The 16534-nt window shown below is 41.6% G+C and overlaps 1 protein-coding gene across 3 annotated transcripts in view; it reads right to left on the bottom strand.

The window, feature by feature from the left end:
• Nucleotides 1-13527: 13527 nt before the first annotated feature.
• Nucleotides 13528-16534, bottom strand: part of ANGEL2 (angel homolog 2) — a 30959-nt gene continuing 27952 nt past the window's right edge. For all 3 annotated transcript variants that reach the window (XM_073553367.1, XM_073553365.1, XM_073553366.1), the window contains 3 exons: nucleotides 15644-15707; nucleotides 15079-15242; nucleotides 13528-13893 (listed from right to left, as the gene is read on the bottom strand). In XM_073553367.1, coding sequence (XP_073409468.1) covers nucleotides 13745-13893; nucleotides 15079-15242; nucleotides 15644-15707 — 377 coding nt within the window. In that variant the 3' untranslated portion in view covers nucleotides 13528-13744. The remainder of the gene's footprint in view (nucleotides 13894-15078; nucleotides 15243-15643; nucleotides 15708-16534) is intronic.

Genomic DNA, 16534 nt, shown 5'->3' with positions numbered 1-16534 from the left:
TCAGAATGGAGAATGTGGATATTTTTTTTTTTTACATTTTTCCACGTACGAGAAAATTGGATGACACCCAGATCAGAGCCCACTCAGAAAAATCGGTCCATATTTCTAAAACGTGGAAAAATCATGTGTGAATGAGGCCTAACGACGTGTGTGAGTAAGGCCAACCTCACTAGAGATGAGAAAACATATTTTGGTCCGGCATCCAACTGAAGCATGGCAGTGTTCCGAGCCCTGGTCCGCCTGACGTGGAGGACCAAACTGGACTCCGGACCAGGGTAGTTTGAGTCTTTTTGCTTATCTATACGCACCACCTCTTGGTCCCTTTTCATGACTTCATCTGGGGCTTCCACCTGAATCCCATAAAAATGGTATCCATACGTGCCCCTGATACCGGAGCCATTGTCTTCAATGGGGCAAATGGAGTCTAAAATATACAAATTTGGATTCTGTTTGACGTCTTTTCTTGTGCTGTCCGCAGTGATCATAATGGCCAATTGAACATAGTGACTTGATATAACCCCCCACACACGGATTAATATATATATATTTTTTTATATAGCGCTAACATATTCCGCAGCACTTTACAGTTTGCACACATTTTCATCGCTGTCCCTGATGGGGCTCACAACCTAAAATTCCCTACCAGTATGTCTTTGGAGTGCCCGGAGGAAACCGGAGAACCCGGAGGAAACCCACGCAAACACGGGGAGAACATACAAACTCCTTGCAGATGTTGTCCTTGGTGGGATTCGAACCCAGGACCCCAGCGCTGCAAGGCTGCAGCGCTAACCACCCAAGTACATCTTGGGTATCGGTGCTCGGTCAGGATATGTTCACATGGTCTATCTTGGCTGCTCCAGTACTTTATCATTGCAGCTAAAAATTGCTGCATTCGGAATTCCTCTTGGTTTTGTCACAAGAAATTTGTAATCGCGATTATTTGCAAAGTTGCTTCGTCTTTTTTATTTTGGATGCACGTGAGCAATAAAACTGATTGAAAAAGTGAATATAGCAGATAGTAACACAGAAAAAAAACTATGCAAACACTACTTGTCAGACTGGATTGTGGATTATTCAGTGTAGCTCTCTCATATATCTTCAGACTTAGCTGCAATTTTTTCATTACACCCCCCCCCCCCCCAAAAAAAAAAAAAAAAAAAAAAAATCCACATAAGCGATGCAGCCAATCAGTGGCCATTAATATTCCACAATTCTTGCACTTCCCCTGGACGTCTGAATTGTGTCTGTTGGAAGCAGGAGCGAAACAGTCCATTAGCGGATGCTGGTTGTTATGTCATGCGAGCGCTGCAGCAATCACTGGTCCCTCGGACATTACCGGACGCAGATTGGCTGCAGCGATCTCTCGACATAATGTCATGCAAGCTCCGAGACACCATGCGCTGACATCGTTAGAATGGCGTCAATGCTGGAGGTGAGGATCTGTTATTTTCATTTTACTCTGGGGGATACAGTGTTTAAAAAGGGGTTGTCTGAGTAGTGGAAAATCCCTTTAAAGTGTTAATATTGATTTATACTTCCAAATGGCACCATAGGCCTTGTCACCTTCCTCTTGCTGTTCACATATGTACAGTGGATGTCACTTCGCCATGGCTGTGGGGTGTCCATCTGTAATCAGCCAAGGGGCTCATTCACACATCCGATTTTCACCTACGAGCACCATCTGTGGTTTTCACGGCTAGCCCTCATACCTGCGATAGTTGCTCACTGCAGTTGAGATTATGGTGCTCTAAAGAAAAAATCCAAGAAATAATACAAAAACTTCAGCACTCATATGATAGGTTTATTCACCAAAAGTAAGACAAAAGAGTCAAAACACCACCACATAACAAAAATTAAAAAGACCCTGGAATAAAGAGATATTTTCTTGCACAACGTTTCGGCGTTTTTAGCCTTTCTCAAGCAAGATCTGCATAGAAATACATAAAACATAAACTATTAGTAATAAGGTCTAGAAAGAATAAGTGATTAGTTATGTTAGACATTGCGATAAATGATAGACAAACAAGCAAAGGTCATAATAATTGTACTAACGAACTATAAATGCATTACTCATAAATACTGAAAAACCCCCAAAAGAGAAAACGGTTAGAGACTCGACAAAGATGTCATGATAAATACAAATGTATCATAGTAAGTATGAGACCAAATCATAATTTGACCGATCAGGGACCCATGAAAGCGTAAAAGTAGGGCAATAAAATGAAAGAAAAAAAGATTAAAAAAATATAAAAAAGAAAAAAAAAATAAGCCAAAAAAGTAAGATAATGAAACGAATAAAAAGAGAAAAAAAGATAAAAAAAAAAAAGAAAAAAAGAAAAAACGGGGGAAAAAAGATAAAAGAAATAATGAAAAAATGAAAAAAAAATAATTATATAAAAATATGAAAATAAATAAAAATAATAAAGAAAAGAAAAAGGACCATAAGGAGAGAACATGACAGATAGAGACAGTTACCTGTGTGGAGTAGGGTCTGAGAGTGTGGCAATAAATGCTGTATTAGACCTAAAATAAATGACACTGATTGATTAGTAAAAAGGGAAAATACGTATGGACTCACTGAAAGAACCAGCGCAGCAAGAATTAGTATCTACCTGTGGACAATGTGGCATGTGGGCACAAAGACGCGCTCCTGGTGCCTTTTTAGGAAATGGTAATAGCCAATTATATAATACCATTTAAAAGAAGGCTTGTGTAAAAAAAAGTATAAAGTGCAGTATACACTTCAATCATACCTGTGTGACACGAGGCATAAAGTTGGATCCAAAACAGCCGACTTCAAAATGACTGCCATGGTCACCACCCATCTTGAAAGGTTTCCCCCCTCCCATATACTACTTATTATTATTATAGCGCCATTTATTCCATGGCGCTTTACATGTGAGGAGGGGTATACATAATACATACAAGTACAGTAATCTTAAACAATACAAGTCACGACTGGTACAGGAGGAGAGAGGACCCTGCCCGCGAGGGCTCACAATCTACAAGGGATGGGTGATAATACAGTAGGCGAGGGTAGAGCTGGTCGTGCAGCGGTTTGGTCGATCGGTGGTTACTGCAGGTGGTAGGCTTGTCGGAAGAGGTGGGTCTTCAGGTTCTTTTTGAAGGTGTTGATGGTAGGTGAGAGTCTGATATGTTGTGGTAGAGAGTTCCAGAGTAGGGAGAATTCTTGTATGCGATTGTGGGAAGAGGAGATGAGGGGAGCAGAGAAGGAGATCTTGTGAGGATCGGAGGTTTCGTGTAGGTAAGTACCGGGAGACGAGGTCACAGATGTATGGAGGACTCAGGTTGTGGATGGCTTTGTATGTCATGGTTAGGGTTTTGAACTGGAGTCTTTGGGTAATGGGGAGCCAGTGCAGGGATTGACAGAGGGGAGAGGCCGTGGAATAGCGGGGGGACAGGTGGATTAGTCGGGCAGCAGAGTTTAGAACAGATTGGAGGGGTGCGAGATTGTCAGAGAGGAGGTTGCAGTAGTCACATGTGCCACAAACAGGAAGTTGATATCACCAACCATTCCCATTTTATTTAGGTGTATCCATATAAATGGCCCACCCTGTATTTCTCTTGTTTTGGGCACACAGGTGCCCCTGGGACTCCAAAGATGAAAGGGGGTCTGGTTTAGGTAAGCTCTATCCAAAAGTGTTTTTTTTTTTTTGTTTTTTTTTTTGGGAGAGGTGGGACATTCCCAGGAGGGAAGAGGGCTGAACCTAAAAATCCATCCCAGGAGAGTTAGCAATATTGTAACTGTACAGTAATGAGCTGTGCACCTGTGCACCCAGCACATGACCTTGATGATAGTTTCACACTGCTTGGGCATACTGAGAGTTGTAGTTACACTACACGGTAGAGACCACTGGTTAAAGCCTCATTCAGATTGTCAAAATGAGAACGCTTGTAAGTCTAAATGCCAGAACTCCACACAATCATGCGATATGAACCAATATCACTTTACGGAGGTCCAATTTGAGTCCACTACTACCAAATCGGGCAGACACACAATATGGACATTGTAGCTGCATTACAACCGTTTACACAATAGTCTGTGCACAATTTTACAAAACCATGGCTATTTCCTTCCCAAAACAGCGCCACACTTTACTGTAGGTTGAGTTTGGTATTACAGCCTAGTTTTAGTCACTTCTTTGGAGCTGCAGTACCTGGCACAACCATTGGACTGGTGGAGTACTGTGGGGTTTTATATCTCTTACATCAAAGTAGAGGGCACTTTGTTAGGCACCGCCTTCTGGACACTTTGTGGGAGTGCTGAGCGCCAGATTAAAGGTACAGCTACACTTTCTCATTTTTAATTGTGGCCTTTGCTTTTGAAGAATTAATGAAAGTGGTTCTATAAAATCGTCCAATCTTCTGTCATTTAGAAGAAGTCAGCCGTACAGAAGGTTTGGTCATTATATTTTATTTGCGCTGTAGTCTTCTTGCTCAGGTGTCGAAGCAGAAACTCAAAGTTTTTTTTTTTTTTTTTTTTTTTTTTTTGGGAGTTTTGGAGGGATTTCACTCCTCGAAAAACAGGGTGCCCAAAGCTTTAGGTTTTGTTCACACATCGCGTTTTTGCAGCTTTTTTTTTATGCAAATGAAAAAAGCTGCTTTTTACAATACCAGCAAAATCTATGAGATTTCAGAAGTCTCCTGCACACGCTTGTTTTTTTTTTTTTTTTTCCCTGACGGAATTGAAAAACTGCAGCTTTTTTTTTTTTTAAAGTCTTTGGCGCGTCAGTTCTTTCAGAGTTTTTGCAGAATTTTTACAGCCCTAGTATAAAAAAAAACCTGCTGCGGCGATTATGAAGCATTTTGGTGAATAAAACTAACTTTATTAAACGTGCTGCAGACAAAACAGATGTGTGATCCACAACTTAAAAATTCAGTAAAAGCAAACAATACAAAAATAAAACCAAAAGCACAAAAGGTGCAGAAAAAAACTCTGAAGAATTGGCATTTTAAAAAGCAGCAATTTTACTGCCAAGTGAGCAGGTTTTGGCTGCAGGAAAAAAAAAAACACAGCTAAAATGTTGCATGTGAACATAGCCTTACAGAGTTATTGCAACCACTTTCGAGATAACGTCCTACTTTATTTGGTATAGAAAAGTCAACTAATTCCCGAGAACCGTTTTGGCTGCAAAATGATCACGGGAAAAGAGAAACTACATAGAGCCGCCTCCTTTAACTACTCTTGTAGACCAGTCCATCAACCTATATATAAACCCCTTACTCTCCCTGCATATCCCAAAAATACCCTTTGCCTTCTTTCTCAACTTATGAGCCACAACTTCTCCCCACCGCCTCCAAAACTCATCAGCTTCTTTGAAAAATAGCTAAAATCCAGACTATAACAGCGAGCTCACTGAGGGATCAGATTACAGCTGCCTACTGAAGGCTATAGAAAAGCGATGGGAAGGAGCTAAGCAATGCAGAGAGCCACACAGGCAAGTGCTGCTGCTTTATGGTGAGTGTTTTATCTCACCCCCATTATACGCTGAAGAAACGATGCATCGAGCAAGCAAAATGTAATAGGGGCTACAAATACAGGTTATTATAGACTAGCACCAGTGTCGTAAATCATGACGGGTGTCATTTTTTATATCACACACTATAAAAAGTGATAAATGGTTTGTGGTCTCATACTTTAAAATATCGATTTTTTTTTTTTTTTTTTGCCCAAACTCAAAGCTGTGCACAAATTGTGCAACTTTTCTCATTTTTACTTACTCCAGACCCGGGCTAGCTTTGATGTGCGCTGTTTGTGCAGGACAGGGCATAGCCACAACCACGCCACAAAAGTGGTGTAAAATGTATGCCAGACCCCGGTTTTGCTCTGTAGTTGAACATGTGCCAAATGTAATAAGAAGCGTGTGTGCAAAACGCCAGTCTTAATGAATCGGGGTCTTTCACCTCCATGCTTTTCACTGCAGCTCTTATCATTTTGATTGACTGCTGCACAAGTTCGCCACACAGATAGTTCTTGATTTATCATGGTCTTTGCACCCTTTTTCGGAGGTTTTTTTTTTTTTTTACGAGTGACATAGGCTTCATTCACACGTACAATTTTTCCAAGTACGAGAAAGATGGACCGATTATTCTGATCAGACTTTGATTAGAGTGTGGCCTGAGCGGCATCTGTTTTTCTCGTATGCAGAGGCAAAAAAAAGACAAAAAGTTAAAAAAAAAAGTTTCATAAAAGTCACAAAAAGAGGATAATCCGATAACTACTCCCCGCGGATTGTCTAGGGAAGCACACAGGGTCTCTGTACATGTACTGCGGGGAAACGAGGCGACGTTCTCTGTTGGAGATTCTTACCGATTCTCCATTTCTAGGTGACAGTTCCCGAGAAGCATCTATAGTGAGATTACTGCAGTCACTGCGGCTTCTGTGCAGGATTAGCCGCTGCCCTGGATAAGTTTATCAGAGCAGCCCGACTGATACCACTAATGTAAAGAGCTGGATTATCAGTCTCAGAATACTGCCTGCAATAATCCAGATTAAAAGGGAAGCTCTGCTGCCGGCACCTAGACACTGGTGACTCTGTCAAATCATTGTACATTAAATATCGTCCCTCTATGGTGATGTATGAAGTTATGGTGAGAAGGCGACAAGCGATCAATGACAGCCAGTATACACTCCATATAATTATAAATCTTTACATTCCCACACTAAGTGCCCAATTTGCCCCTGGCAGCACATTATAGGAGGTTTATATACGGTAGATCCGATATATACATTTCTATTTTATAATACTGGATTTGTATAATTTTTTTTGGAAGATCAAAGAAAGCGAAAACTGTCATTTATCTTTAGGAAACGAGTGATAGAGAAGAGAAGTACAATACGTCTACATCATATCCTTATACTTAGGAGACACTTATCATATTGTATATAAAGTGGGTACGGAAAGTATTCAGACCTCTTTACATTTTTCACTCTGTGTTTCATTGCAGCCATTTGGTAAATTCAAAAAAGTTTTTTCTCAATAATATACACTCTGCACCCCCATCCTGACTGAAAAAAGCAAATGTAGAAATGTTTGTCGTAAGTATTCAGACCCTTTGCTCAGTAATGAGTAGAATCCTTTTGAGCTAGTACAGCCATGAGTCTTCTTGGGAATGATGCAACAAGTTTTTCACCCCTGGATTTGGGGATCCTCTGCCATTCTTCCTTGCAGATCCTCTCCAGTTCCGTCAGGTTGGATGGTGAACGTTGGTGGACAGCCATTTTCTGGTTTCTCCAGAGATGCTCAATTGGGATTAGGTCAGGGCTCTGGCTGGGCCAGTCAAGGATGGTAACAGAGTTGTTCTGAAGCCACTCCTTTGTTATTTTAGCTGTGTGCTTAGGGTCATTGTCTTGTTGGAAGGTGAACCTTCGGCCAAGTCTGAGGTCCAGAGCACTCTGGAAGAGGTTTTCATCCAGGATATCTCTGTACTTGGCCGCATTCATGTTTCCTTCAATGGCAACCAGTCGTCCTGTCCCTGCAGCTGAAAAACACCCCCAGAAGCATGATGCTGCCACCACGTTTCACTGTTGGGATTGTACTGGGCAGGGGATGAGCAGTGCCTGGTTTTCGCCACACATACCACTTAGAATTATCACCCAAAAGTTCTATCTTCATCTCATCAGACCAGAGAATCTTATTTCTCATAGTCTGGGAGTCCTTCAAGTGTTTTTTAGAAAACTCTATGCGGACTTTCATATGTCTTGCACTGAGGAACGGCTTCCGTCGGGCCACTCTGCCATAAAGGCCCGACTGGTGGAGGGCTGCAGTGATAGTTGACTTTGTGGAACTTTCTCCCATCTCCCTACTGCCTCTGTGGAGCTCAGCCGCAGTGATCTTGGGGTTCTTCTTTACCTCTCTCACCAAGACTCGTCTCCCACGATTCCTCAGTTTGGCTGGACGGCCAGGTCTAGGAAGACTTCTGGTGGTCCCAAACTTCTTCCATTTAAGGATTATGGAGGCCACTGTGCTCTTAGGAACCTTGAGTACTGCAGAAATTCTTTTGTAACCTTGGCCAGATCTGTGCCTTGCCACAATTCTGTCTCTGAGCTCCTTGGCCAGTTCTTTTGACCTCATGATTCTCTTTTGTTCTGACATACACTGTGATCTGTGAGGTCTTATATAGACTGGTGTGCGCATTTACAAATCATGTCCTATCAGTTTAATTAAACACAGCTGGACTCCAATGGAGTAGAACCATCTCAAGGAGGATCACAAGGAAATTGACAGCATGAGACATAAATATGAGTGTCTGTGCAAAGGGTCTGAATACTTATGACCATGTGATATTTGTTTTTATTTTTTTAATAAATTTGCAAAAATGTCTACATTTCTGATTTTTTTCAGTACAGATGGGGTGCAGAGTGTACATTGAGAAAAAATTGAACTGTTTTGAATTTACCAAATGGCTGCAATGAAACAAAGAGTGAAAAATTTAAAGGGGTCTGAATACTTTCCGAAGCCACTGTAGCAGTATTATAGTAGTTATATTCTTGTATATAGGGACAGTATTATAGTAGTTATATTCTTGTATATAGGGGCAGTATTATAGTAGTTATATTCTTGTACATAGCAGTATTATAGTAGTTATATTCTTGTACATAGGGGCAGTATTATAGTAGTTATATTCTTGTATATAGGGGCAGTATTATAGTAGTTATATTCTTGCACATAGGAGCAGTATTATAGTAGTTATATTCTTGTACATAGGGGCAGTATTATAGTAGTTATATTCTTGTACATAGGAGCAGTATTATAGTAGTTATATTCTTGTACATAGGGAGCAGTATTATAGTAGTTATATAGTTATATTCTTGTACATAGGGGCAGTATTATAGTAGTTATATTCTTGTATATAGGGAGCAGTATTATAGTAGTAATATTCTTGTACATAGGGAGCAGTATTATAGTAGTTATATTCTTGTACATAGGGGCAGTATTATAGTAGTTATATTCTTGTATATAGGGGCAGTATTATAGTAGTTATATTCTTGTACATAGGAGCAGTATTATAGTAGTTATATTCTTGTATATAGAGGCAGTATTATAGTAGTTATATTCTTGTACATAGGAGCAGTATTATAGTAGTTATATTCTTGTACATAGGGAGCAGTATTATAGTAGTTATATAGTTATATTCTTGTACATAGGGGCAGTATTATAGTAGTTATATTCTTGTATATAGGGAGCAGTATTATAGTAGTAATATTCTTGTACATAGGGAGCAGTATTATAGTAGTTATATTCTTGTACATAGGGGCAGTATTATAGTAGTTATATTCTTGTATATAGGGAGCAGTGTTATAGCAGTTATATTCCTGTATATTAGTCGCAGTATTATAGTAGTTATATTCTCGTACAGATGGTGCAGTATTACAGTAGTTATATTCTTGTACATAGACAATGTAAGGACTACCGTATATACTCGTGTATAAGCCGACCCCCCCTAATTTTGCCACAAAAAACTGGGAAAATTTATTGACTCGTGTATAAGCCTAGGGTGGAAAATGCACCAGCTACTGGTAAATTTCAAAAATAAATACCAATAAAAGTAAAATTAACCCCTTAACGACCGCCGATACGCCTTTTAACGGCGGTAATTAAGGGTACTTAAACCACAGCGCCGTTAATTCACGGCGCTGTGATTTAAGTGAATAGCGCCCCCCAGTGTCGGATTTTCTCTGGGGTCTCGGCTGCCAGGGGTAGCCGAGACCCCAGAGAACATGAATCGGTCGGTTTTTACCGACCCCCGCTTTTGCGATCGCCGTTATTAACCCTATAACGGCGACCGCAAAAAAAAAAAAAAAAGCCGCGATTTTACATTTAATTTCTCTTTCCTCTGATGTGATCGCACATCAGAGGATAGAGAAATAGGGTCCCCGATCCCCCCGGTCCCCTCCCGGTACCTCTCCCTTGTCCTCCGTCCCCTCCCGGTGGTCCCGCGCCCGCCGGCGTCATCCGATGGGCGCCGCCATCTTGAAAATGGCGGGCGCATGCGCAGTGCGCCCGCCGGGAATCTGCTGGCTCCGGCTGGCAGATTCCATTCATTATTTTGATCACTATGATAAACGATCATAGTGATCAAAATAATAAAAATAGTACATAACCCCCCCCTTTTATCACCCCCTTATTCTGGCACACATAATGAAATAAAAAAAATATTTTTTTTTTCAGTTTTCCATAAGGGTTAGGGTTAGGCTAGGGTTAGGGTTAGGCTAGGGTTAGGGTTAGACTAGGGTTAGACTAGGGTTAGACTAGGGTTAGACTAGGGTTAGGGTTAGACTAGGGTTAGGCTAGGGTTAGGCTAGGGTTAGGGCTAGGCTAGGGTTAGGGTTGGGCTAGGGTTAGGGTTGGGCTAGGGTTAAGGGTTAGGGTTGGGCTAGGGTTAAGGGTTAGGGTTGGGCTAGGGTTAAGGTTGGGCTAGGGTTGGGCTAGGGTTAGGGCGAACTAGGATTAGGGTTAGGATTAGGGTTGGGATTAGGGTTAGGGGTGTGTTGGGGTTAGGGTTGGAGCAAGAATTGAGGGGTTTCCACTATTTACCAACTTTGGGGGTCTAAAAATTGGGGTCTAAAAAAATCACTTTTGTGGAAATAAAAAAGACTTTTTATTTTCACGGCTCTGCGTTTATAAACTTCTGTGACGCGCTTGGGGGTTCAAAGTGCTCACCACACATCTAGATAAGTTCCTTAGGGGGTCTAATTTCCAAAATGGGGTCACTTGTGGGGGGTTTCCACTGTTTAGGCCCATCAGGGGCTCTGCAAACGCAACATGATGCCCGCAGACCATTCCATCAAAGTCTGCATTCCAAAATGGCACTCCTTCCCTTCCGAGCTCTCCCATGCGCCCAAACAGTGGTTCCCCCCCACATATGGGGTATCAGTGTACTCAGGACAAATTGCATAATAACTGTGGGGGTATGATTTCTCCTGTTACCCTTGTAAAAATAAAAATTTGGGCGCGAAAAGATCATTTTTGTGGAAAAAAAATGGATTTCTTATTTTCATGGCTCTACGTTATAAACTTCTGTGAAGCACTTGAAGGTTCAAAGTGCTCACCACACATCTAGATAAGTTCCTTAGGGGGTCTAATTTCCAAAATGGGGTCACTTGTGGGGGGTTTCCACTGTTTAGGCCCATCAGGGGCTCTGCAAACGCAACATGATGCCCGCAGACCATTCCATCAAAGTCTGCATTCCAAAATGGCACTCCTTCCCTTCCGAGCTCTCCCATGCGCCCAAACAGTGGTTCCCCCCCACATATGGGGTATCAGTGTACTCAGGACAAATTGCATAATAACTGTGGGGGTATGATTTCTCCTGTTACCCTTGTAAAAATAAAAATTTGGGCGCGAAAAGATCATTTTTGTGGAAAAAAAATGGATTTCTTATTTTCACGGCTCTGCGTTTATAAACTTCTGTGAAGCACTTGAAGGTTCAAAGTGCTCATCACACATCTAGATAAGCTCCTTCATGGGTCTAGTTTCCAAAATGGAGTCACTTGTTGGGAGTTTCCACTGTTTAGGCCCATCAGGGGCTCTGCAAACGCAACATGATACCCGCAGACCATTCCATCAAAGTCTGCATTCCAAAATGGCACTCCTTCCCTTCCGAGCTCTCCCATGCGCCCAAACAGTGGTTCCTCCCCACATATGGGGTATCAGCGTACTCAGGACAAATCGCATAACAACTGTGGGGGTATGATTTCTCCTGTTACCCTTGTAAAAATAAAAATTTGGGGGTGAAAAGATCATTTTTGTGGAAAAAAAAATGGATTTCTTATTTTCACGGCTCTACGTTATAAACTTCTGTGAAGCACTTGAAGGTTCAAAGTGCTCACCACACATCTAGATAAGTTCCTTAATGGGTCTAGTTTCCAAAATGGGGTCACTTGTTGGAGTTTTCCACTGTTTAGGCACATTAAGGGCTCTCCGAACGCAACATGGCATCCGATCTTAATTCCAGCCAATTCTGCGTTGAAAAAGTCAAACGGTGCTCCATCCCTTGCGAGCTCTGCCGTGTGCTGAAAAAGGGGTTTACCCCCACATATGGGGTATCGGCGTATTCAGGAGAAATTGTACAACAAATTTTGTGGTTGATTTTCTCTTTTAACACTTGTGAAAATAAAAAAAATTGGTTCTGAATTAATTTTTTTCCAAAAAAAGTTAAATGTTAATTTTTTCCATCCACATTGCTTTCGTTCCTGTGAAGCACGTAAAGGGTTAATAAACTTCTTGAATGTGGTTTTGAGCACCTTGAGGGGTCTAGTTTTTAGAATGGTGCCACTTTTGGGTATTTTCTGTCATGTACACCCCTCAAAATGACTTTAAATATGATGTGGTCCCTAAAAAAAATGGCTTTGTAAATTTTGTTGTAAAAATGAGAAATCGCTGGTCAACTTTTAACCCTTATAACTTCCTAACAAAAAAAAATTTTGCATCCAAAATTGTGCTGATGTAAAGTAGACATGTGGGAAATGTTATTTATTAAGAAATTTGTGACATCTCTCTGATTTAAGGGCATAAAAATTTAAAGTTTTAAAATTGCAAAATTTTAAATTTTTTTGCCATATTTCTGTTTTTTTCATAAATAAACACAAGACTTATCGAAGAAATTTTACCACTAACATGAAGTACAATATGTCACGAAAAAACAATCTCAGAATCAGCAGGATCCATTAAAGCGTTCCAGAGTTATAACCTCATAAAGGGACAGTGGTCAGAATTGTAAAAATTGGCCTGGTCATTAAGCTGCAAACTGGCTCTGTCGCTAAGGGGTTAATAGAGACATCAGTAGGTTAAATGTTTTTGAATATCCATATTGAATCAGGAGCCCCATATAATGCTCCATACAGTTCATGATGGCCCCATAAGATGCTCCATACAAAATAAACCCCATATAATGCTCCATAAATGTTAATAATGGCCCCATAAGATGCTCCATAGAATATGCCAAATATAATGCTCCATAAAGGTTAAGGCCCAATAAGATGCTCCATAGATTATGCCCCCATATGCTGCCCCATAGATTATATCCCATATGCTGCTGCTGCTGCAAAAAAGCCATACTCACCTCTCCTCGCTGGGGGACAGGTGCCGGTGTCGCCACTCGGGACCCAGCACCTGAGATATTCACCTGTCCCGGGTCCATAGTTGCTCTCCGCTGCCTGCCACACCATCTGTCAGTGACTGTTTAAGCAGCAGAGGATGCGGCGCACACTAACTACGTCACCGCGCCCCCTACTGCCTAAACGTCACAGACACAGGGCGCAGCAGATAGCAGCATGCAGCGATGGACCGGGGGACAGGTGAATATTGGATATACTTACCCCCCCGTTGCAGTCTCTGCAGCCCCGCTTTTCCCATGGTCTCCCTTCCTTCAGCGGTCACGTGGTACCCCTCATTAAACTCATGAATATGCGCCCAAAAATGTGGGCTGAAAATCTCGGCTTATACGCGAGTATATACGGTATATGTTTGCGGTTTTTTTAATTGAAATAAGGTATTCAAATGCTTTTATTTGCATAAAAGTTTTATTTTTTTCTTAAGAAAATATTTGCAGATTTTGAACTTTACAAACAGCAAAAAATTTAGTAAAAGACAAGACCTTCATTAAGGTAAACGGATTTGTTCAATCCAACAAGAAAAGCAGGAATAAATAAAAGGTCTGCACTGATGTTACTCGTTTCAGAAGGTTATAAAACAAACAAACAAAAAACTAAAATCTTGTGTTAGAGCTCCAGCCGGAACTTGGCGAGTAATGAGAGGTGATCCGATGAGTTGGTCTCATTAGGAAGGCCATTTACGCTCCAGAGATCCTGTTCGTTGAGAAGTGACAATCGGCCGAGGAGCTGCAGGCGATTACATGTGATATCGGAACCTGGAGAGAGACAAGGAAACTTCTGATTATTGGTCATGTGAGCCAGATAAGTGGTGTACCTACCATCAGAGGAAGCTGCTGCCACTTCTAGGAAGGTTACAGGACAACAAAAGCGTTAGTCAGTCAATCATTGACCATCTGCAAGGAGTTTGTATGTTCTCCCCTTGTTTGCGTGGGTTTCCTCCGGGTTCTCCGGTTTCCTCCCACACTCCAAAGACACACTGATAGGGAATTTAGATTTTAAGCGCCAATGGGGACAGTGCCAATAATGTCTGTAAAGCGCTGTGGAATTAATGGCGCTTTATAAAAGAGTAAAACAAATAAATAAATTTGCTGCTAGGGAATTCAAGAAAAAAAAAAAAAAGTCTAGCCCACAGATCTAAAGTATTAAACATGGTCTTTGTGCCATCTAGTGTTGGGTTACGGGAAATGTCAAACTAGAGACTGGTTGATGTGATGATCTCAGTGCGGGTTTGACTCGCACACGTGGGGTTAATGTCTGGAACCAGTGCTGATGACTGGCATTTCTGGGGATAAAGGTTGTGATCCCAGTGCAGGCTTACCTGCACTCCTGGGGCTATGATTGTGGCCTCTCACTGGTTCTGGGAGAGGCTTCTTATAGCCTCAGGATGCTCCCATCCCCGTCAGTTATACTTTCGCCCTTGGCATTTGGTGGTGACCCCTGAGTGTGTTTGTGCTGTGTTCTGGTTGCTTGATTCTCTGTGTACGACTCGGTCTGTTCCCTGATATTGCTTTGGATTCTGCTTGGTACCTTCTATGTCTGTTTGGTTTTGACTTCTGCTTGGCCCCGACTATCCGTTCTGTCTCATCCCTGGTACTTTACTGATATCTCTGTGTATGACCTCCGTTTTGCCTGAGTATTTCTGTATAGTATCCTGCCATCTCTGAAAGCAGGACGCTAAGCCCCGCCCCCTTGCAGTCACATGACCATTGGTCCTGTGACTGCTTGCTAAACTTCAGCGTCCACAGGTCCTGTGTATCTGTACTTTCCGGCTGTACCTGACCCCGGGCCCCCCCTACAGTGCGGGTGAGTCCCTGCTCAGCGGAGGCTGCACGCCGGCGCTGACAGGATCCTGGCAGTTGATACATTTAGCATTTTTTTTTAATTTACTTTATTAAATATTTTACTTTATTAAATTTTACAGCATATGAAAGAAAACTTACCTGGCTGCCCGAAAACCTCATTATTAGCAGCAGAGTAGAAGATATAATCCACAGTGATGGCAGACTTGGAGTGGCAGGTTGTGATCTCGGGCAGTCCGGTCTCAGGGAAGTAATGGGAGTATACAGAGGACAGGCTGAAGTGATGATGCAAACTGGATTCCACCCTGTTAAAAACAAACCAGCGTGGGAAAAGAAAAGTGGATGCTGAATAATTAAAAGGTATACTCAGAAGAACATGCACAATTCTTACTCTGCTTTAAAGGATTTTTGCCCATTTCGGTCATTACATTTCAAATGTCTGAGATGGAAATAATCCTTTAAACCAGACAGCCTCCACTTACAGCTGTCCCTTAGCTCATCTATGTTGAGAGGATGTATGTTAAAAAGGACAAACATTTTTTAAAAATGATCCAATTGAAGAAAAAAGGGGGCAAACGTTTCACAGCAGAATCAGACTACACAAGGTTTGTTTGTAGTCTGTTACTATGGAGACACAGATCAACAGAGTCTGTGCATACAAAAAGTTCCGTTGGGAATAAAAGACTTCTTTTTAAAGCAAGTATACCTTTCTTCCGATTCTGCAGTCCACTCATCAGGCTTCTTCTTGGTTTTTTCTTCTGAACATTTCTCTGACAAATAAAGATATTGAGTGTTACATGTATGACCTGCATCAAAAACAGACACACGGCACAACTCATCCTTACATAATCGACATTAAATATCCCTTGCTTTTGCTTCCCATCCACTGTATTCTGCAGGGTGAAGAAGTTAAAAAAGTATTCCCCAAGTACTTCTATGACAAAATCCACAATATCAACCATGTGAGATCGGGGCGGCCCTGCACGATGCGGTCAGTGGAGAGGTAGTTGGAATTCCCACATAAATTAACAATTCCGACCATGTCTCCATAGACCGGCGCTCGCCAGGGCCCTGTTATCAAGATAGATGTGGGTCCAGATATAAACGGCTCACTTGGGAAACTGAAGGTGCCAGTGGTCCGCCAACAGATAGTTACACGTAACGCAATGGATGAAGAAAGGTAGCGGCAGGGATGGTGTACTCGAAATATAAACTCTGCATACTTGTGACAAAGTAGAAAAATTAATAGCTTGGAGGGGGGGGGGGGGTTTGATGTATTTTGATGTATGGATATGTTTTATGTATACAAATCTATTCAGATAAGGGGCCAGGACTTGAAAGGCTGTACAGTATCAAAATTTTCGTGTATCGACCCCAAAAAAGTATGTAACTGCGATATTGTCTGGATTTTATCTTTGAAAATAATAAAAACTATTGGAAAAAAAAAAGATAGATGTGGGTCCTACCAATGGAACCAACAGCTACTTTACATTTACATTTTACAGAACATCCTGTGGGCATGCCTTAAATGCAAAGGAAGGAATCCCACTTTAACATTGCCTGGTAATGATCTGACCACTCTTCTAGCCGAGATCTC

The sequence above is a fragment of the Dendrobates tinctorius genome, unplaced genomic scaffold (genome assembly GCF_039654945.1).
Source record: "Dendrobates tinctorius isolate UK_male_01 unplaced genomic scaffold, ASM3965494v1 ptg000201l, whole genome shotgun sequence".
Lineage (NCBI taxonomy): Eukaryota > Metazoa > Chordata > Amphibia > Anura > Dendrobatidae > Dendrobates > Dendrobates tinctorius.
This window is presented reverse-complemented; position numbering and strand designations above follow the sequence as displayed.